The sequence below is a fragment of the Mirounga angustirostris genome, unplaced genomic scaffold (genome assembly GCF_029215605.1).
Source record: "Mirounga angustirostris isolate CCGP_5_RB_7025 unplaced genomic scaffold, mMirAng1.0.hap1 SCAF_9, whole genome shotgun sequence".
NCBI lineage: Eukaryota > Metazoa > Chordata > Mammalia > Carnivora > Phocidae > Mirounga > Mirounga angustirostris.
Window position 1 is genome coordinate 50,602,356 of NW_026991717.1, and position 24,522 is coordinate 50,626,877.

General features: G+C 36.8%; 1 protein-coding gene across 2 annotated transcripts in view; it reads right to left on the reverse strand.

The window, feature by feature from the left end:
* UNC13C (unc-13 homolog C) overlaps positions 1–24,522 on the reverse strand; it is a 564,880-nt gene that overhangs the window by 339,677 nt on the left and 200,681 nt on the right. The window contains exons 6-8 of one of the 2 annotated variants that reach the window (XM_064570458.1): positions 23,460–23,465; positions 22,254–22,325; positions 7,056–7,275 (exon numbers count right to left, since the gene is read on the reverse strand). In XM_064570458.1, the coding sequence (XP_064426528.1) occupies positions 7,056–7,275; positions 22,254–22,325; positions 23,460–23,465 (298 nt within the window). The remainder of the gene's footprint in view (positions 1–7,055; positions 7,276–22,253; positions 22,326–23,459; positions 23,466–24,522) is intronic. The other variant, XM_045900049.2, reaches the window with a different exon arrangement.

The window sequence follows — 24,522 nt, forward strand, 5'->3', positions numbered from 1 at the left end:
TATTCATTAAGCAGAAAGAAAAGGCAGTGCTGCCTTGAAAAAATTACTGCAAGATTCAAAGTGCCCCAAAAGTTTGATATGTGACAGCCATCCTAAGAATGAATGTTCAACAGGTGAGAAATGCCATAAAATTTAACTCTCCCCCAAATTTCTAAGTAACTATTATTGTTTTGGCTCTCAGTGCTCCCAAAGGCTACAGAAAAGAAGTGTTCAAGTCCTTGAGAGTTAAATATATTTTGGATTATTTTTCTAAATTCAGGAAGAGCCAGCGGACGACCACCCATGTAATAATACTCATTTAAGTAATCACTACCAAATTCAAAGGTAGAATATAACAAGAAATTTTTTATCTAAAGGAATCAAATCTCTGTACTTAACAACCGCCTCCTGAATTTTTTTTTAAAAGACTTAATTAAGAAAGCATAATGATTTGCTGTGAAATCTTTCACCAATGCTCTTGATGTTGGAGCAGAAAACTCTAATTTGTGGACAACACACAAACCATCAACTGTGAAACCACTATTCTGGGAGAGCAGGTTAACAGAGGCTTATGTTTAAACCTTTTATCTGTTATTTCTAGAAAAAGATATGTGGCATTTTAAAAGTTCTACTTTTACTTTTACATATTTTGATCTGAGGGAAATGATTCAACTTAAATCTATGTAGTTTGGAGACGCAGAGACAAATCTGTAATTTTTGTCACCGATCTACAAGCACTTTCCACCGCCTATTGTTTATCGAACCTGATTTTTCGAATGAAACTATTTCTGAGGTAGCTGCAATTTGCCACGAATTTCCAACCCTTTGGGTTTATTATTTTCCTTCAGGCTTGGTCTGTTTATCTCAAAGTCATCAGAGATAAACTTAAATTTGCATTTATATGACTCTTCCTTCAAAGTGTATGACAGAAGGTGTAGTAGCTTCACTGAAATACAGTGAGTAGTAATATGTCAACCAGGGATCAACAATAAATGAGATCAAAAGAGATAATGTACAGTGAAAGCACTTTGTAAAATGTAATACATTATCCAAATGGAATGCATCATTGTTATTTTTAAAAACACTTAATTGACAGATCAGAGGATACAATTATGCACAACAAAATTCATCCTTGCAAGAGATACAAGAGAATTCATCCGTAAATGAGGCCAACTTACCTAAAATGGTTCCTTTCTACATAATTTAATGGGAAAGCCACTTAATCAGAACCCTCACTTTTCTCTATAATTTTTATTTATTACCCAAAACATATAAATTTCATGTGAAATTCATAATTTTACCAACTTTGCATGGCAATTTACATACATCTAACAGCTGCAACCGTCTCTCTTGGTCTCAATCTCTTTTCTTTCCTATTTTTCTCAAGAGTGATTCCAAAAATTTCTATTTTCTTCAAGTCACTTACCTCACCCCATTAACCTCCACTCTCAGCATATGATCTTATCTCTTCCTTAACAGAAATAGAGGCTCCCTAACCCAGTGGTCACATTTTCTCCCTCCCTATGGAAAACAAACAAAAAAATAGGAACAACACCACCACCACACCTGACCTGTAATATTAGCAGATTTCTATGGTGTAAATATTCCTAACATGGCTTATTTCAAGCAACTGCCTCGTGGAATTCTTAAACATTTATCAATCACCACTGGCTCAGCTGCCTGTCTATCCATTTAGTTTACATGCTAGCCTATAAGGCCAACCTCAACTAAATGTGTTCGAAGTATCAAGCATGCTCTTTAGAAAATAGGATACATTCAACAAATAGAGAAGATAAAATATTTCTGGGGGGAACCTAAAATAAAATGATTGCCATATTTGAGTATTTAATCTGGCTCTGGGTTCAATTTTAGGTCTTAGGAACTTTGTGTATGCTCTCACCCTAAGGCCGTGATCCTGGAAAAAACAAAAATAAATTCAGTGTAAAATGATATACATGCTGTGGAGTCTTATGAAAAGACAAAATACATTGGGCACTTGGCTTCAGGTTTAGAATTTTCAGAAAACAAAGGCTGTGCCCATCATTAGAAAGCAGAAAGTGGTTGGCCTCATGCTCTTATAGTCAGCATAAAACAAGAGCATAAGTCCAAATATAAAGTGGAAGAAATACATCAATAAAAGCACTTTTAAATAAGGCAAAGGAGCATAGCGGCTCATGATGCTTTGTGTATACTAAAAGGTGACAGTCCTGTGTGAATCCTGACTTGCCAATTATTAACCATCTGAAATTGCACTACTTTAGCTCTGTAAACTTTAGTTTTTTCATCTGAAAAACAAAAGGAAATAATAGTAGCATCTTAACAGGGTCACTGTAAGGATTAAATGAGATAATGTATAAAAGTTTCAATACTAATAATTGAGCAAGTATAAGGTCTAGATGTCACAAGGTGAAGATACAAGCATTTATTAAAGAATTTTACATTAACATGGAATTTGGGGATTTTAGCTTTAAGATTACTTGACCTGTAAAGCAACTCGGTGAAAGCTCTCCCCATGGACACTGCCACACCCAATGTCTGCCATATGCTTAATGCTATAGAACAACTTGCTAGCTGGGAGCCAATGAAGTACTTGAAGATTTAAGAAAATAAAATTTAGGGGTGGCTGGGTGGCTCAGTTGGTTAAGCATCTACTTCAGCCCAGGATCATGGGATCGAGCCCCACCCAATCGGGCTCCCTGCTCAGTGGGGAGCCTGCTTCTCCCTCTCCCTCTGCAGCTCCCCCTGCTTGTGTGCTCGCTCTCTCTCTCAAATAAAATCTTTAAAAAAAAAAAAAAGTTCAGAGAAACTAGAAGAAATTATTATAGTATTTTTATTTTTCATATCCATAAATTTTTACCTGCATTTGAGGCTGGTGAACCCAGAGTAAATAGGTGGTTGATATACACAGAAAGCATGCAGAAGGTCTGATATTGAGGCATTTCTCTCTCTAGGAGTCTCTAGCCTATGAAACTTTATTGCTTTTCTTTCCTTTCCCCATAAAATCCTGTAGGTGGGCCTACTCTTGGTGCCTCTGTTTTTCTTTCTCATGAAATCATGTAGGTGGGCATGTAGCTGGCATTTTCTACCTTTTCCCTTTAGTTGCTTTACAGCCAAGATCATCTTAACCCTCCTCTTCTAACATGCCTTCAATATTTCCAAGGAGCAAACCTACAACTCCCCCAGTCTTCAAATCACAGGTCTCCTTTGTCTTACACAATCAAAGTTACACACTCCACACAATTTCTGGAACACAATAAAGAACTGACATTTAATAGAAGGATAACTGAAGGATCACAGACCTAGCATAGCATCACCTCCCATTCTCATAGATGTCCCCATCACTGACAGTAGGAGAATGTGGGCAGGGAGCCCCCTTTCAAGGAACTGCCACCTTCTATAAAGTAATTTTACTTTTGTTGAGCTTGGGTCCAAAACCAAAAATCAGCCTTTCTTCGCTGCCGACCTCCACCATATTCAATCATCCTATTATTGGTAAATGCAAACTTTGAGAACAAGTTCAGAAACATTTGCATATTAAAAGAAGACAAAATCAGGTATGCACTCTCAAAATTGTCAGAGCTACTACATTTCCTGAGCATTATTTAGATACTAACTTCCTTAAGATTTCTAAATTATTTCAGAGTCAAAAATTGTATAGATGAGGGGAAAAACTAATTTCAACAAAAGAAAAAAAGTGCTCAATTTCAGAAGTATTTTTACTATGTAAGGAAAAAAAAATCAATGGAGAGATAGAGAGAGGAAAGATCTTTTTTGTTCTTATCACTTTTCGCAACAGATTTTTTCCAAGTCTTTTTCAAAAAAAAAAAAAAAAGATAAAACAAAGAAAATTTTAAACCCAAGATTTTTTTCTATTTCTGTTTTTTTAACTAGTCTCTGAATGGAAGTTGGCTGACACAACTAGTTCACAGTGTTATTGGAAGCTGCCCTGGTACTGACATTCTTAGACCACGCTGTTCTCCTGTTGGACATGACCAAACTCACAGGACACCACGTTCACATGGTCTGTGTGACCATGACCATGCTGACGTGAGACAAACAAGGCCATCTCACAAGTTTATCTAAGTGCAAATGAAAACAAACCACAAAATACCAAACATCCCCTCTCCTAACTCATGAGTGACCACTGTTTCTTAGCTAGGTACAGCTATTTGCCTCACTCTCGTCTGTACTCCTGGTAAGATTTTTTTAACCTACACGATCATAAATTGTCCTCACTTTCAGACAACACCTGATCCAGAGCAACCTCTGCTTTCTAAAACCCTCTTACTGAGATGTCCCATGGTTTATCCTGCAGTATATTCTCCTTTGCAGCAATGGATAATAAACTGAACTTCTAAAACTACAAATGTGTTACCTCACACCAGTCAGAATGGCTAAAATTAACAACACAGGAAACAACACATGTTGGCGAGGATGCGGAGAAAGGAGAACTCTCTTACACTGCTGGTGGGAATGCAAGCTGGTGCAGCCACTCTGGAAAACAGTATGGAGGTTCCTCAAAAAGTTAAAAATAGAGCTAAAGTACAGTCCAGCAATTGCACTACTAGGTATTTACCCAAAAGATACAAACATAGTGATCTGAAGGGGCACCTGCACCCTCATGTTTATAGCAACAATGTCCACAATAGCCAAACTGTGGAAAAAGCCCAGATGTCCATTGATAGATGAATGGATAGAGATGTGGTGTGTATAGATACAATGGAATATTATGCAGGTATCAAAAAAAATGAAATCTTGCCATTTGCAACTATGTGGATGGAACTAGAGGGTATTACGCTAAGCAAAATTAAGTCAATCAGAGAAAGCCAATTATCATATGATTTCACTCATATGTGGAATTTAAGAAACAAAACAGAGGATCACAGGGGAAGGGAGGGAAAAATAAGATGAAATCAGAGAGGGAGACAAACCGTAAGAGACTTTTAATCATAGGGAACAAACTGAGGGTTGCTGGAGGGGAGGGTGGGGGGATGGGGTAACTGGGTGATGGGCATTAAGGAAGGCCCGTGATGTTATGAGCACTGGGTGTTACATACAACTAATGAGTCACTGACCTCTACCTCTGAAACTAATAATATACTATATGTTAATTAATTAAATTCAAAATAATATGCCATCCTAGGCATATGTGGAAGTCTTATACATAAGGGGTGTCCCCATTGCAAATTTCTTGCTTAAAGCAATGAAAAGAGAAATTTCTTAAGGAAGTGTCACTGATTCTGTAGGGTCAATTTCAAATTTTACTGGTAGTTATTGTGGAAAGTGGTGAGGTTGAATTCATATACTTGCAAAGTCTCTTTCTGTTCAATGCAAGGGTGGATTTTAGGAAAACAAGTAAGGAGGTATTACTAAAGAAAATACTCCCCTTCCTGGGGCACTCATACCCACCCTCATTTTTCTCAACTATTTTTGATTTCTTTCAATTTACATGTGCATTTTAATGAATAACCTCAAAGAAAAAGTTGCCTAATTTAGCCAATATCCATCAATGTATCTTAAGAAACAGAAATATAATATAAAAATGTTTCCAAAGTCTAATGAATGTGTGACATCTTTAGTCTCTCAAACACTAAGAGTCAGCTCATTTCTGAAGTATAATCTACATCATTTTTTTACTTACTGGATTCCAGCCATTTGTTTCTAGATGGCAATGTTTTTCTGTTTTTTCAAATGTCACTGCCCTAATATGCTTATTTCTTAAAAAGACTGTTTATAATTCAGTTTTTAAATAAGTAGACTGAATTCTAATTGGATGATGAGATTATGCAAGTTAGCTCAGTAGTATTGAATCAATCCCCCTTCCTTTTAAGCAGTTATTCCTAAATATACTTTTTATTTTTCAAAGAGACACTACCTATTTTGAAAAAAACAAAAACAAAACCAAAAAAACGCATTCATTACCATTAACAACCTCCATCTGATCTCATGGTGTAGGGAGAATACTAATGAAGTAAAGAAAACTGTAGAATGTGTATGACTTACTACAAAATCAGCTGTGACAGCATTTATGATTTAATTTTTATTTTGACATTTTCCTCTGATCCCCCTCAATTTTAGGCAACCCCGTGGATGTCACACATTCATTGTATTCATATAAACAATAACAGAGGGGACAATGTTTACATGTGAAAAAAAGATTTGTAAATGAAAGTCCGTGTTTAAATAAATTTTCTTGGCAAAGTGTTTTTTTGTTTGTGTTTTGTTTTGTTTTGTTTTTCTTTTTTTAGTAATTTCAGTGTCACAGCCACAACCAAATCAACGCAGCACAGAAAAGTCAGTAATACATATTTTAGACTGTGATGTTTTGGCATTTCTGGACCTAATCTAAAGTAGCAGTATAAAGAATTTTTTTTGGAAATGGAAAATTTAAGGTAACTTGTCATAAAGGTTGAACTGACATGTACCTTTTCAGAAGTGCAAAAGGATGGGGAAGCCATTAATATTCATTGAGGATCTACTATGTGCCAGACTCTTAGCAGAGACTGTTTCATTTAGTCTTCCCGATAACGCTCTGAGTAAATTTTGTTATTCCTGTTCATTTGGTGGAGAAAAATGAAGCCCTGAGAAGTTAAAAAACTTGCCCAAGGTCACTTATCTGGTAAGTTAGATGTGTCTTCGATATTCAAACACAAAACCTCCCAATTCCAAGAATATGACTCCTTCTGGCAGACACCAAATAGGCTTGAGAAGGAATTCAGACTGCTGTAATCACAAGGGTGTGCCTTAGTCCTTGGCTGAGGAACATGACTTTACACATTTCCACTTTCCACACAGGGCTATCATGAGATGGAAGTGACCAAAGAGATCAGAAGTCGCTTTCAAGTTTTCTACTTGGTGAGCCTGCCATTGCTCTGAGGCATCTAAGTCCGTGCTTGGCACTATGGGAACACATCATCAACGATATGACTTGATGGGTTGTATGTGAATCTTTGTGTGATAGGAAGGGTGGGGGTTGGAATTACTGAAAACCAGCAAGAGCTGAAGAGGTCTAACCTGAAAACATGGAGGATAAGGCAGGGTCTGCATATATATCTCTACCCTAAACAGGTACTCACTCTGCAAACAGTCAGCATTTAGGAGGTCCTGACACTTTTCATGGCACTTCACTCCGCACTCCAAACACTTCATGCCTTGCCGAGCAATGCCCCACAGGAGCCCTTCACACTCATAACAGTAGGTAGGTGTTGTTGCCGTCCAGACTTCGAAATTGTGGGGGGTGGTGGAGGACATGGGGTAGATCAGTGCCTGTAAGGTCTTCTTGAAGACATGTATTTTCTGTAAAGATAAGTTACAATGCCAGCCAAGTCAGTGGATTCAGAGAATTTCAACATAAAACTATTTTATCACCTCTCCCTGAAAATACTATTTTGAAAGAACCTCTTAATTATTGACAAGTCATGATAGTAAGCACAGTAATTCTGCTCACTTATTCTTCTCTCAGCATTCTAGGGCCCAGTTCAGTCATCTGAACACAGAGAACTCCCTAATCTCCCAGACTGGACTGGGCTCCACTGTTGTGCTTCTTTCACAGCAGCAAGAAACTGATTACCTGATAATGTCCACGTCCTGCTATACTGTGGACTCTATGAGGCCATGGACGATGATTTAGATCTCCTTGGTCTAAACTGGTTCTTGGTAAAAATTGTGAACTAGATGGAAGCATTCTTAATGCTGATGCTAACCATCCAGAAACATCCTCACCCCTCTTTTGTATTCTATTAAGCCCTCTCTTTCCTGACTCTGTACTCTCCTGACATTCCAACCTTTCCCAGACCTGAAGTATGCTCATTCTACAATTCCTTCTGCAGGGGACTGCTTTCATTGCCTATCCTTTAGGAAGGAGCTCATCAACTAATTTATGAGACCACCAGTGGGAGGTAAAGGCTAAATGTGGCACTGGTAATGGTAATATTTTAAAGGGAGATACCTTTTTATAGCACATGGAAGGACTTTCAATGACAGGCCACTGGTGGGGTAGAAAAACTCACTGCATGAGTAGCCAGGAGACCTGAGTTCCCTAGCATAGGGCCAATCACATGACATTTAACATGGGCTTCTTCAGCCATATTTACAGCCAATCTTCCATATTTCTCTTCTTAGCATCTAACAGTGCCTACCCTTGTCCCTGCCACATAGTAGGGGTACAACACATATTTTATGGAGTGAATGTTCTGCCACTTAGGATCCTGTCTTATAATCCACAGAGAGACTTAGGTCTCTAAGCCTTACTTTCTTCCCCTACATATCTACCTACCTGCTGTATAATTTTGAAGATCAAATTGTAGGATGATAACCAACCAACTAGAAACTTCAAAATACTAAATAAATACTAAATGTTAGTACTCATAGATTTTCCAGAAACCACCATAGGTTGATAGGAAAGAGACTTGTCTAGATGAGTCCTTCTCTGTGCTTTTCATATCTAATTAGGTGGGTGACTTCTTTTTTCTATTTTTTAAAAATATTTTATTTATTTGAGAGAGAGAGAGAGAGAGCATGCATGAGCTGGGGGAGGGGTAAAGGGAGAGGGAGAGGGTGAAATGCAGATTCCCTGTTGAGGGCAGAACCCTACATGGGGTTCAATCCCAGGATCTTGAGATCATGACTTGAGCTGAAGTCAGATGTTTAACCGACTGAGCCACCCAGGGGTGCCTGCAGATGAGTTCTTGAAAGAAAGACCATCACTCTCTGAAGTTACATTTACAGGTAATTTCATACAACTGCCTGATGCATAATGAATGAATATTTACATAAATCCTGTAGGAGCCTAATGGTTAAATGAAACAATTATATTTTGCATTAATAACCCTTAAATCTCATTTCAGAATATCTTAAATTTCATTTCAGAGTATCTTTACAGTGTTGAAATGACCAACTTTCCACAAATTTTCAATTCTACAGTATGGTAACAGCATATTTCCCTTTATTAGTACATTCCCCTCACTGTGTGTTTTCCCAGAATATGTTTGGTAATGGTACTGGAAGATCCCCTGCAGGGAGTTAAGCTTCACTAAATTTTTTTCTTACTTTTAAACAGCAAGATCCAGCCTTATTATTACATGAGTGTCTGGTCAAAGCTTTTAATACTTCACGTGAGTCTACAGAGCAGCAGTATGATCAAATACAGGAATTATTCAAGTGGGAGACCTCCATATTAAGGTTTATACAAACAAATGGCCCATCCTTTTCAATAAATAAAGCCTAAGCCAAGTGTATCTTTTGGCTTCATCTCATAATGAAGACGTCTTATCCTGCAAAAAAATTGTTAAGAGTTCTTTTAGCATTAACACTATGCATTATTCAACTTTGCTTCCATTGTACTGCTTAGCAGAGTGGGTATCTTCAATAACATTAAAGTGAATTGAACAATTCTTGGCCTAATAGATTCTCAATCAGCCATCCACAGACAGCTTCCTGTTCTAACTGGGCTGAGGGGTTTGTGTGTTATCTGTGTGTGTAATGTAGCATTTTGGTTTAGATAAAAATTAAGTAGGGAATTTAGTTACATTTGCAATCACATCAGGTAATTTGTTGTAGAGAGTAGTAATTCTAACCTAATAGAACACTAGGTGGGAATAGTTTGCTAATGAACCCAAGAAAAGTAAAATATGTATGAACTTAGAAAGCAGGGTTGGGTAAAGGGTTGTTTTGAACATGAACTTACCTACATATTTCACAATTAAGTAAATGATTCATACATTTTCTCTAATTCCCTATGTGTATATTTTCTTTTTATTGAATTCAAGTGACATAGTTGGCCTCTAAATCCTTAGGTTATAGCAGGAGTAATAAATATAAGGAATACCTTCTAAAAAATTAAACATGCTAGAGAAAAAAGAGTTCTGAATAGGCAGCTGAGAAGTTTTCATTGAAATGTTTTGTTTGGTTGGGATTAAAGAGGCATGATCCATTTCATAAAAAGAGAGTGAAGCTCGTTTAAAAAAAAAAGAGGAAATATGGGAAACTTAATAGACAGCACACTGAAAATCAGTTGAATGGGGCATTAAAATAAATCTAACATTTAAAAGCTATAGAAGCTGGAGAAAACACTGAATAGCTCACTAGAGGGTATATATCTCTAGTCCTCAGGAAATGATAATATGCATCTTTTCCATTTGTGATTCTTGGGATATGAGCATTGTCTATCAAAGCTGAAAATTACTCTAAAATAAATGCCATATGGAGGGACGTCTGGGTGGCTCAGTCAGTTAAGCGTCTGACTCTTGGTTATAGCTCAGGTCATGATCTCATGGCTCATGAGATTGAGCCCAGCATTGGGGGGAGTCTGCTTGAAGATTCTCTCCCTATGCCCCTCCCCGCACTTGGGCACGCTCTCTCTCAAATAAATCAATCTTTTAAAAAATGACATATGGCAACATTTCTTAATTGAAGCAAAGTATAAGATACAAGGATGGTCAGTTTAGAAACTCAGGAAGTGAACAGTTAGGAAAGTAAAGTTAGGAGATGTAAAAGTCTACCTCATAAGAGGGGATTCTTACGCTCAGGAGAATACTTTATCCTGGGAAAATGACGTACTTCCTTAGCAGCAAAATAAGACCAAATCAAACAAGATTATAATCAAGGACCAAGAGTGTGAGAGTTTTGTGAAATAAGTCAAAAAAGATAGGGTAAGGAGCACTGAATAAACAAAGTGGAAAAAACCAAGGGGAAACTCCAAAATTAGCCATGGACCATAGAAAATGGGAATCTAACTCACCATTAGGAGTTGGATTGAAAGCAAAGAGATTTTTTTTTAAGGTAGTACTTTTTACTAGCAAGATAACTAGTTACAGTTAATAGGACCCTAGCTGACATGAAAGGATGGGGCTGGGTATGTTATCCAGAGAGGGTCTCTGGCCTAGGTAAAGCAGAAGACAGATATGTAGAGAAGGTGGTCCCCAGAACAAGCAGAGCCTTCATCTACTGGGATTAGGACCCAAGGACATAATGAACTCAGCAATATGGAAGAATTACTGTTAATCTGTTTTAAAGGTTTCTAAAATTTCCCAATCTTCCACAATAAACATATAGTACTTTCTAAAATGTATTTTCATTTCTTTTTTTAATATCCTTCCAGTAACTATAGATCAAGTTGCATTTTACATTGTATAGGAGCCTCCTGTTTCTAAATGATACTGGTATTTATAGATGTGTATATATGTCCTATCATTTTCCCCCCTCTTTTAAGAATCACAAAGATTTTGTAAATCATGCTCAACACTTCATGGAAGTGTTATTCAGCTATAAAAATGAAATAATTCTCATTGGCTAACAATAATCTTTTCTTTTCCCCAGTCAAAATGAAGACAAAACAAGCAAACAAACAAACAAAAATCTCATATGTCACTTTCCTCTCTAGTATGTATTTTCTAATTATAATAAAATGCATGCTCACTGTAAAAGTAATTTATAAAAGAAAAAAAGCACTAAAATTTTTATAAAGTTACTCAATTTAATTTTTCAAAGTTCGTAAAGGTTCTTTAAGGATTTTTTTCTATTTATAGACAGAATATAAGACAACACAATTAGGAATAAAACTGATAAACATCAGTTTTACATTACTGAGGTGACTGCAGAAAAAAGGCAATTTTTATTTTGTGGAGACACTGTTTTATCTGTAGAAATGAGGTTAAGGAATGCTTTGACTCTGATAAGCCTTTTTAGCAAAGTACAGCTTATAGATTACAAAAGGGAGGATACTCATATCCAATTTTTAACAATTATTTTTTAAAAATTCCTCTAAGAAACTGGAATCTAAGGTGAAATGCTCTAATATGTCACTTTTTGAACAATTAGGACACAGGGAAAAAAATGAATTGTTTTTATTCATAACTATATAAGAAAATTAAAACGTGCCCGAGAAATAAAGCAATCAGGCTTCCTGCCAAAGGTGATGATGAGTATTTTTAGACCATCAATATTCCAATCAACCAACTTTTAATACAACAGGAACAAAGCATGTTTGCCTCCACTTTGCACATTAAAGGAAACCATCGATAAAATGAAAAGCCAACCTGCTGAATGGAAGAATATATCTGCAAATCATGTATCTGGTAAGAGACTAATACCAAAAATATATCAAGAACTCCTACAACTCAATAGCTGGAAAACAAAAAACCTGATTTAAAAATGGGCCGAGGATCCGCATAGACATTGTCCCAAAAGGACATAGATATGGCTACAAGGCACATGAAAAAATGTTCATAATCATCAGAGAAATGCAAACCAAAATCAAGTGATACCACCTCACATTTGTTAGAAAGGCTATCATCAAAACCATAAGCAATAATAAGTGTTGTCAAGGATTTGGAGAAAAGGGAACATTTCTGCAGTGTTGGTGGGAATCTAAAAGGAAAACAATATGGAGTCACTTCAAAAAACTAAAAACCTAATTGCCATATGACCCAGAAATTCCACTTCTGAGTATTTATCTGAAGAAAACAAAAGCATTAATTGAAAAATGACAGACACTTCCATGTTCACAGTAGCATTATTTACAACAGTCAAGACACAGAAACAACCTAAGTGTTGTTGAATGGATAAAGAAAATGTGTGTGTGTGTGTGTGTGTGTGTATAACACAACATTATTCAGCTATAAAAGAGTACAATCTTGCCATATGCAATAACATGGATGGATCTTGAGGGCATTATGCTAAGTGAACTAAGTCAGAGGAAGACAAATACTATGTGATCTTACTTATATGGAGAATCTTAAAAAAAAAAAAAAAAAAAGCAAAAACAAAAAGTCAAGCTCATAGATCCAGAGAACAGATTGGTGGTTGCCAGAAGCAGGGGATGGTGCGTGAGCAAAATTTGTGAAGGGGGTCAAAGGTACAAATTTGCAGTCGTAAAACATAAGTTATGGGATTATAATGTACAGTAGGGTCACTACTGTTAATAATACTTTATTATACATTTGAAATGTGCTGATCATAAAACTTCTCATCACAAGAAAGAAAAAACACATAACCATGTATGGTGATGGATGTTAACTAGACTTACTGTGATGATTATTTCACCATATATACAAATATTGAATCTTTATACACCTGAAATTTAGAGGTTATATGTCAATTATGCCTCAGTAAAAAAAGTATATATAAATAATGGAAGTAGTAGGAGAGGAGTAATTTATTAAATATAAGAGATCAAAAATAATATGAATTCTTTCACTGGAAGGAAACTTTTGTCATTTTAATGTGAAAAGTTTGTTTATTTTTACCACTTGGGGTCAAGACAGAGTTCTTACAAATCTTCTGACAGAGGCCATGAAAGATTAGAAAGAAGAGTTAGGATATTGTAAAAGTAAGAGAGGGAAGGGGATGACTATCCCTCTTAAAGGGAATCTGTTTCACTGTTCTCTTGTGTAACCAAGCAAAGCCAGGCATGGAGCCATGGAAAGTTGCAGTAAATGAAGTTAATAATAAAAAACAATAATATTTACTACATAATTATGTGTCAAAAATGGTTGACGTGCTTTCCATTTGTTATCTCACTGATCCCCCCAAGAGCATTCTAGCAGTATTAATATATTTATTTTACACGTTGAAAAACTGATCTGGCAACATGGCAGACTAAGTTGATAATAGCCTACTAGAGAAGTGTCGGAAAAAAATATTTTAATATGTGAAAGAGCCCAAAAGAAACAGATTCTCCAGGTGCTTGGGGGGAAGAAAGGAACTTACTGCCAGAATTGTGAGAACTGATTCTATGGAAACCCAAAGGTTGTGTTTGGGATCCAGTTAAACTCCATGGGCTACAAACTTGAGGTTTTCAGACCATTTTCAGACATGACATTTAGACTTGCCTTTTACCTAATGTGGGCATTGAGGGTAGTAATGAGAGGCTAAACATTTTTAGATCATGTGTTTTTTTTTTTCAGGACAGAATTATTAACTTTAAAGTTTGAAGACAAAGATGCTACAAAAAAAGAACATTGCAGGCCAGTATCTCCAATGAACATAGATGCAAATATCCTCAATAAAATCTTAGCAAACTGAATTCAACAATACATTTTTTAAAAATCATGCCCCATGGCCAAGTGGTCAAGTGTGATTTATTGCAGGGATGCAAGGGTGGTTTAATATTCACAAATCAATCAATGTGCTACATCACATTAACAAGAGGAATAATATATTAATAATAAAAAATATATAATATATAATCATCATATATATTTTATATATATAATCATCTCAACAGATGCAGAAAAAGCATTTGACAAAATACAAAATCCATTCATGATAAAAACTCTCAACAAAGTGGGTTTAGAGGGAACATACCTCAACATAATAAAGGCCATATATGAAAAACCCACAGCTAACATCATACTCAATGGTGGAAAACTGAAAGCTTTTCCTCTAAGATCAGGAACAAGACAAGGATTCCATTCTTGCCACTTTTATTCAACATAGTACTGGAAGTTCTAGCTGCAGCAATCAGACAAAAGAAAGAAAGAAATAAAAAGCATCCAGATTGGTAAGGAAGAAGTAAGACTGTCACTACTTATAGATACCATGATACCACACATAGAAAACCCTAACGTCTCCACCAAAAAACTATTAACACTGATAATTTGGTAAAAGTTACAGGAAACAAAATTAATAAACGGAAGTTTGTTGTGTTTCTATACACTAATAACAAAGTAGCAAAAAGAGAAATTAAGAAAACCCCATTTACAATTGCACCAAAAATAATAAAATAGCTAAGAATAAATTTAACCAAGAAGGTAAAAAGCCTATACCCTGAAAACTGTAGGATGTTGTTGAAAGAAATTGAAGATGGCAGAAGTGGAAAGGTGTATCATGCTCGTGTTAGAAGAATACTGTTAAAATGTCCACACGACCCAAAGCATACTACAGATTCAATGTAATCTCTATCAAAATAGCAATAGCATTCTTCACAGAACTAGAACAAATAATCCTAAAATTTGTATGAACTATAAAAGACCTCAAACAGCCAAAGCAATCCTGAGAAAGAAGAACAAAGTTGGAGGTATCACAATCCCAGATGTCAAGATATACTACAAAACTGTAGTAATCAAAACAGTATGGTACTGGCACAAAACCAGACACAGAGATCAAAAGAGTAGGGCAGAGAGCCCTAAAATAAACCCACATCTATATAGTTAATTAATCTATGACACAGAGGTAAAAATATCTGATGGGAAAAGAGAGTCTCTTCAGTTAGTGATGATGGGAAAACTGGACGGCTACATGTAAAAGAATGAAACTGGACCACTTTCTTACACAGACACACAAACTCAAAATGGATTAAAGACCTAAATGTTAGACTTGAAGCCATAAGCCTCTTGAAAGAAAACATAGGCATCAATTTTAACAACATGTTTACAGATATGACTCTAGAGACAAGGGAAACAAAAGCAAAAATAAACCATTGGGACTACACCAAAAAAAAAAAAAAAAAAAAACTTCTGCACAGCAAAGAAAACTATCAACAAAACACAGTAACAACCTACTGAATGGGAGAAGATAATTGCAAATGACATATCTGATAAGGGATTAATGTCTAAAACATATAAAGAACTTATATAATTCAATACCAAAAACAATCCAATTAAAAAATGAGCCAAGGGCGCCTGGGTGGCTCAGTTGGTTAAGCAACTGCCTTCGGCTCGGGTCATGATCCTGGAGTCCCGGGATCGAGTCCCGCATCGGGCTCCCTGCTCGGCGGGGGGTCTGCTTCTCCCTCTGACCCTCTTCCCTCTCGTGCTCTGTCTCTCATTAAAAAAAAAAAAAAAAAAAAAAATGAGCCAAGGATCTAAATAGACATTTTTCCAAAGACAAACAGATGGCCAACAGACACATGAAAAGATGTCCAAAATCACAATCCATCAGGGAAATACTAATCTAAACCATAATGAGGTATCACTTCACACCAGTCAGAATGGTTAGTATCAAAAACAAGAAATAACAAGTGTTGGTGAGGATGTGGAGTAAGGGAACCATCATGCCATGGTGGTAGGAAGGCAAACTGGTGTAGCCACTCTGGGAAACAGTATGGAGTTTACTCAAAATATTAAAAATAGGAAATGAAAACACTAATTTGAAAAATATATATGCACCCTTATATTTATTGCAGCATTATTTGGTCAAGATATGAAAGCAACCCATGTGTCCATCGATAGATGAATAGACAAAGGAGTGGTATATACACACACACAAAGGAAAATTACTTGTTTATAAAAAAAAAAAAAGAATGAGATCTAGCCAATAGTGACAAAGAATGGACTTAAATGGAATTATGCTAAGTGAAATAAGTCAAAGAAAGACAAATAGCATATGATTTCACTCATCTGTGGAATTTAAGAAACGAAACAAAAAGCAAAGGAACAAAAAAAGAAAGAGAGGCAAACCAAGAGACAGACTCTTAACTACAGAGAACAAACTGACAGTTACCAGAGGGGAGGGGTACAGGAGGAAGGATGAAATAGGTGATGGGGATGAAGGAGGGCACTTGCTGTGATGAGCAACAGGTATTGCATATGAGTGTTGAATCACTATACTGTACACCTGAAACCAAAATTACACTGTATGTTAACTGGAATTTAAATAAAAACTTTACAAAAAGAGCAGCAGCAATGAAAAACAAACAAACATACAAACAAACAATACTCTTCAACAAAGAGAATAAACTGGTGATTGCCAGAGTGGAAGTGAGTAGGGAGATGGGTGAAGCAGATAAAGGGTATTAGGAAATACCAACTTCCAGTTATAAAATAAATAAATCAGAGATGAAAAAATACAGCATAGGGAATATAGTCAATAATACTGTAATAACATTGTACAGAAACAGATGGTGACTACACTTACCATGGTAAGCACTGACTAATGTATAGAATTGTCAAATCAATGTTATACACCTGAAACTAATATAACAATGTAAGCTAATTATACTTCAATAAAAGAAGTTGTATTTTCATTAAACATTTTGGGAACATCCACCACATTAAAATAAACAGTAGAGATCATTTTAATCCATTTGTTGAAGAAGAGGGAAAATAAAACTCAGTCTGCGCAAATGAACCTTGGAAAAGAAAGTAAAAAGGAGAGACACAGTGTATTTTTAAAAAGTAATAGAACTAAGCTCAAATACATTATGGGAAGTATATATTGATTGAATTCACCTGTAAAAAGGCAATTTCTCAGACTGAATTTAAAATTAAGCTATATGAGGGGCACCTGGGTGGCTCAGTCATTTAAGCCTCTGCCTTAGGCTCAGGTCATGATCCCAGGGTTCTGCTCAGCAGGGAGTCTGTCTGGCACTCGCTCTCTCTCTCTCTCAAATAAATAAAATCTTAAAAAATAAATAAAATTAAGTTATGTGAGATACATGGGGTGCCTGGGTGGCTCAGTTGGTTAAGCAGCTGACTCTTGATTTTGGCTCAGGTCATGATCTCAGGGCTGAGATATCTAGCCCTGCATTGGGCTCTGTACTGGGCATGGAGCCTGCTCGGGATTCTCTCTCCTTCTCCCTCTACCCCTCTCACCTCCTCTCCCTCTCTGGGAAGGGGAAAAAAAAAAAAAAAGCTATGTGAGATACACATAAAACATATTAAGACTTAAAGAAGGGGCTAGAGAAAGTTCTATCAAGGAAATACTGACCTTATCAATTTGGTAGAGCAGTATTAGTAGCATAGAGAAAATATTTTAAAGAAAAAGCTTTTAAGAAATTAATAAGATTATTAGCAAAGTTGAAAGAAACAATTTATCGGGAATATAAAAGTCCCAAAACTTATGTACCCAACAAAAAAAAGCTCATATGGTTTATCTACAAAACTGATTATGAACTAAGCCATAAAATAATTAAATACTAATCACTGAATATACACTCAATGTGCTCTGAATACAATGTAGTAACAACAGTAAAGTTCATATGGCTTGTCTTTGGAAGAATAAACACTCTAAACTGAGGAGTCAAAATAATCATTGCATCATTTATTAAATATTTTTCTCTAAAGCTGTTATGGATACACAGGTATACGCAGTGTTTCTTATGTTGTAAATATTCTTTTCTGTATATGCAATAATTAATAATAAAAATCAAAATTAGTAAACTATTCAACTCAGTATGTTAGAAAAGTAGTTAGCTTTAGGGTGAATACAAAGAGGGCAGAAGATGTATCTAAATAAGAAAAGAAATAAAATAAGGCACCTGGGTGGCTCAGTTGGTTAAGCAACTGCCTTCGGCTCAGGTCATGATCCTGGAGCCCCGGGATGGAGTCCCGCATCGGGCTCCCTGCTCAGCGGGGAGTCTGCTTCTCCCTCTGACCCTACCCCCGCTCATGTGCTTTCTCTCTCTCATTTGCTCTCTCAAATAAATAAAATCTTAAAATAAAATAGAAAACAAACAATATGGAGTCAACAAACACCAGGGAAATCTCTTGGAGTACTCATTTAAAAAAAAAAAGAAAAATACAAATAAGGTGAAAACAGCACAAACTTTTATAAATCATATAATTATATGAACAATTTGATGGAATTTGAAATTTTAGGGAAAAAAGAACAATGTTCTGGAAAAAAATAATATAAATGATCAAAACTGACTCAAGAACAAATGTTTAAAGAACATGAATGGATTATTACATTAAATTATTGAGGGCAGTCGAATAACCACCCTCAAAAAAATTACAAGACTATTTTAGAGGCAAGTTTGCCCATCTTTTAAGGCAGAGCAACAACCTACACAAACCATTCCAGAGAAGTGATAAGGACAGCTTTCCACCTACTTTACAAAGCTAGTTGATTAATGCCAAAATTGCTCACAGACACCGGAAACCATAGGCCATCAATGCAAAAATCTTATATAATTCGCAAACATGTAAGAAAATCAAGGCCAAGAGAGTTTCAGTCACTTGCCCAAGTTCCCACAACTAGTCAATAGTGGAGCTGGACCTACATTTATCTCAAGCCAAAGACTGTGCTCCTGAAGAAGGATGGAATTAGGACCAAGAACAGTAGTTGTAAACCAGAGAACAATATTTAAATGTGCAGTTAGATCGGTTCCCCTATCAGCACACACTGGAACCTGACCTTCAGCTGCAAAGACGGCAGGGAGGCACTGGATTCCACACGGATCTGGATACCTCACTGCGGCTCCCTGCCCACTGCCCTGACTACCACCTGCTCTGCCTGGCAAGACTCTTTTTATTTCTCACAAAACTGTGAGATAAGTATTATTACTTTCATTTTACAGATGAGATGAACAAGTCTCGGGGAGGCAGAAAGTATTGAAAAGAAATCAGTTCTCAAAGGTAATAAGAGGTAGAGCTGAAATTCAAATTCATGCCCTTATCACTTCACCTCTCAGTTACTTGGTTTGACATAGTTCCTGTTCCTGAGGAGGAGTCCAGAGTACCTGCATACAGTGAGCCTGCAGCTTCCTGACTGAACCCCAGGCACCAGACAGGTGTTCTGACCTGCATCCTGCTTCCAGGTCACCTTTCTAGGATTATGCGAGAAATAGGGCCAAGGTCTGATCTAATGATTCCCATCCATAGTTCTTGTGAGTCCCTTTCATCGGGCCCGATCTTGATCTTGTTATTGAAAAGAGGACCTCTACTCTCCTCGACAAACCAAACCTGACTGAATATTGTATTGACACTTCCTGGAAGCAAACCATTAGACCAGCCCCCTAGATATGAATTAACTAGATCGAATAAACGGGGCTCTAGAATACCTTTCAGGCTTGGTGATTTGCGTTCTGCACTCTACTTGAGTTTCCCATAACCCTCATCGGACACTGTCAGTTTAAACACGCCCACCTGTTAGAAGCTTTCATTATGCCTGCAACAGTATGGCATGCAAAATACAGTATTTCAGCTCCCCTCTCACTATATTATAAGCCTCATGATGGCAGAATGGTCTCATTTCCAGAATCTGACACACTGCCTGACACATAGTAGACAGTTAATATCTGACTTACTGAACGGTTTTACTTGGATTGCCCCCCTTTTGGGGCTACACCTAGGAAACTACCACTCTATGACAGCAAGCACAAAGCTGGGTAGCATAGTGTCAGGCAGAATACTGTTAGATGGATACTAGATTGTTACCCCTTCTTGGGTTATTAGGCCAGACAGAAAGGTTCAGAAATTATGGTCCTTAAGGGCTTTTTAGACTCATATTTCCAATCAGTCCCAATAGCCCTGTGGGTGAGGTGGGATTGGTGATGGCTGAGGGCACCTGGCGTGCTTCACCCACTGCTCACAGAGGGTCATTGGAGGCGGTGCCGGCTAGCCCACTGTCACCTTACATCAGACTTTAGAGCCCTTCCCTGCCGTGGAAGAGCTGACTGAACTTTTTACCATACATCTCTTTAACTAAAACACATGTGCTACCATTTGATATTTTCCACATGGCCAAGCCGTATTCCTTCATGTAAAGACACATATTTCATGCTTTCACATTGAGGGTGCCTAGGAAGACTTTCAGCACGGAAAAGTGGAAATTATTTGCTCCAGCATTTATGTTAGCTGCCCATGTAATAACTTAATGTGACAGCCTGTCAGGAGTGACATTTAATATGCCTGTTGTATAGAAGTCATCTTTCATTTACTTTTTGAGACATGGGCCCCAGGGAAATGGGCTTTATGAATTTTAGAGGGAGCTGATGGACTCCATTCATCCACCCAACACCCACACAGAAAAGTCTTTTACATAGGGTCTTCTGAATCTAAAGAAATACAATGTATTTTTAAGTGGATGAAAAGTAGATTAATAACTAATTTAACCATAAAGTGAGGGTATGCTCCCTGTTCAAGGCCTCAGAAAATGGAGTTGCATTTTTATTTCTATCTCTTTCCTATTAACTTTTCATAGGAATAAATATTTGTGGTTCAGACCAAATACCATATTTTAAAATTTAAAAAAAAGGAATAGTATAGGAGTTTAATGATGCAAAAGCCTCAACCTTGATTACTCTCTCAAAAGCAAGACTAGGCACTTCAAGATTCAGCAAGCAATATGGTGCTTTCTCATATACCATGTATATATGAAATATACATATAAATAATGGTGTTAAATGCCAAGTGTATAGAAATTTAAAACAAGTATTATTACTGGCAAATTTTTATTCTACAGGAATGACAAAGTCACTAAAATTGGGAGAGGTAGAGTATATGAGTTCTCCTAAGGGAGGACACATAAATTGTCTCTAGTAAAAGCCCAGAAGAGTGGCTGGGCAGGAAGGAGTTGCCAGGGCACAAAATTCACTGCACATTAGAATTGCCTGATAGTTTAAAACAAACAAAAAACAACTAAAAAACACCCTTATACCGAGACTACATCTGAAGTCAATTAAATCAGAATTACTGGGAGCGAGACCCAGGCATCTACATGGTTTAGAGCTCCCACAGGTGATTCTAATGAGCCAAATTTAAGAAACCCTGACCTAGATATTTGCAGCCTACTTGTATTTTCTAATCATATCGGTTCTTTCATTCAACAAGAATTTACAAAGTATCTACCTCATGCCACACCGTGTACTAGGTAGTAGGGATCAAAGTGTTTAACAAGAACAACAAACAAGATACAGTGCTACCCTTAGGAATATCAGCCTCTAAAGGAAAGGTTTATGCAAAATAATAAAATTAATTGCTTATAAAAATAATCAAACCAGCAGCTTGCATTTCTTTTTTATTATACTCTAAGCTATGCCAAGTGTTAAACACATTTCCCCTCCCTTCATAAATTGTCTTATTACCTCACTATACAGATGAGAGAAATCAGACTCAGAGAAGTTAGCTAACTTGCCAGGTAGACAATGCTAGTTTAGCACTACAGATGGGACTCGCCCCGAGCAACCTTCATTCATGCCATACTATGCTATGGAGATCATGATTAAATGCTTGATTAAGAGCCCAGAGGAGGAAACTAAAAAGTCAGTCAAAAGAGGAGGAAGATGTTTGGGACAGCCTCATAAAGGAAGCAAAACTTGAACCATAGAAAAACATAGAGGGTTTTTTTTTTTTTCAGGGGGCGAATTACAGATAAAATGTGTGAGGATGGAATGGCATTTTTAAAGATTGATAGACACATGCATATTGGATCAGCAGAGGATCATCTGTATGACAGTGAAGCTGAGGTCCTGAGGAAATTTGTTTAGGGTCAGACTTTTCCCATGTTCCCAGTTATTTCTGGAATTTTGGAATCAACATTACGACTGAGTGGCTTGATCAGAATCACTCTCCCCTGGACTATGATCAATACATAGTAACTGACTCTGCACCTACCAGTTCCTCATTGTTTAGTGATGTCCTAATCACCATAGCCAGGGAGAGTCCAGATTTCCGGGCAGCCAGAGTCTAAAATAAACAGAATTAGAAGTTATTGGCATATGAGTGGCTGCCATGAACATACGGCTCAGCAGCACGTGAAAATATAACAATACAGACTATCATTGTTCATGTTTTAGTTAATGGGGACCTGCCATTTTCAGTAGTCAGCGAGTTCATCCAGAATGTGGAATCATGGAACATCAAAGCTGAAAAAGTCCCCTTCTATCATCGAACCCAACCCCTACATTTTGCAGATGACAAAACTGAAGCCCAGCAAGGCAGGATGATGAGCCCTCGGTTTCCAGGCTAGCAAGAGCTTCTATAACTTTGCTTTTGCCCAAGGTGATCATGATCACATTCCTTCATAAAACATGGCCACTGGTACAGAGTCATATGATCTGTGTGATGGCCATGAAGCACAATTAAGGTTAGAGGATCCTTGAATTGTTCACAGTTCCCCCAGAATATTCTTTCATATCTAACCAGGATATTTTTTCTAAGTGTTCATTTTATCAACTGAAAACCATTATACCCAGACTGGTTTTCTTAATGCAATGCTGCCAACTTCAGTGATTTTAATTAAAAGTCAAGTCCCTTTAGTTTCCCCACCATAAAATAGAACCATTATAATGCTCCTCCTTGAAATCTGTGTGATATAATGCACTCAGCAGTGCTGTCAAGACTTTTGGAAATCAGAAGTTTTACATGGGAATTTTCAGTATGTCATCCAATTAGGATCAAAAGGAAGTCATAGTGGAATTCTGTACCTGGTCTTAAATCTACCTCCTTGGAGCTACAAAGCCATAAACTCAGATAAAAGTTCAGCACAATGCTGGGTGAGGAAGTCACTGTCCACCCATCTCCACCCCTACTGTATAAACTATAGAGGGCTTACCTCCAAGGACTTACCCAAGATGATCTTCCAACTCTGACAACTATTATCCTTAAAATTATGTCTGTATTCTAGTTTAGTCTATATTGACAACTGTCATATATATAATTTGGTTTATCTTTCAGAATTGAACTAGAGGCTTTCTTGGAGAACTTAAATTTCTTATTCCTGTGTCTCTTTTTATTTCCCCATCTTGCCCTCTTTTATCTCAAGAATAAGTGCAGTGTATATTAAGAAGTATGGAAAATATTAAATTGAAAATCACTTACCATAGCCTGAAGATTCCAAGTGTCAGAGGAAACAAAGCGTAAATAATTAGAAATAAGAAATGTGAGCAGAGAGTATAATGATGTTAAAATAAACTTAACACTTTAAATAATGTCCACACTATAATGGCAGAAATATGAGCTGTACAGACACGTCATACTTTTCAGTACAACATCCTTCCAATCAAGGTTTTATCTTTCCTAATTTAAAGCCAAAGTGATGGTTTTCAGATGATGGCTTTCATAGTAAAATTAAAAATTGCTGATTATGAGAAATTGTGTGCATTGTTGCAAAAAGGGAAATTTCTATTTCCCTTGGATAAAACATATTTTTAGGTCATAAACTACTAAGAATATGCTTCCATAAAAAAAAAAATGTGAAGACAATTGAGATAATATAAAACATGCTGGTAGGCTATTTGTTTTAGAATCTAATGCACGCCATTATCAATTCTTTGCATCTTCAGGTGGTCCCCAGCATATTTTGTTATAAGAGAGTCTGAGTTAGGGCGCCTGGGTGGCTCAGTTGGTTAAGCGACTGCCTTCGGCTCAGGTCATGATCCTGGAGTCCCGGGATCGAGTCCCGCATCGGGCTCCCTGCTCGGCAAGAAGTCTGCTTCTCCCTCTGACCCTCCTCCCTCTCATGCTCTCTGTCTCTCATTCTCTCTCTCTCAAATAAATAAATAAAATCTTTAAAAAAAAAAAAAAAGAGAGTCTGAGTTATTGAAAGTTATGTTCAGGCTTCTTAAAGGTTTTAATAACTTGGGAGCCATAGATTTCCTCAGATAGTGGAATCACTTATTAACGTGATTAGATCTTAATAAAATAAAGAATTGGTTAATATTATCTGCTGCTTTTTAAAGTAGAAAAATTCATTGGGTTAAGGGGAGGAAGTTCAAATCAAGACTCAAAGTGTGCTTTAAACTTGTGGTTATTTGCAACATTGTATATATCAAAGCCCAGCTGCAGCAGCTCACTTGGCATGCTGTGTGACTTTTTGCTCAATTATAGTGCCATTTTAACTCAGTTTGTAATTTCAACCAATATAAAAATCTGTCAAGTGGCA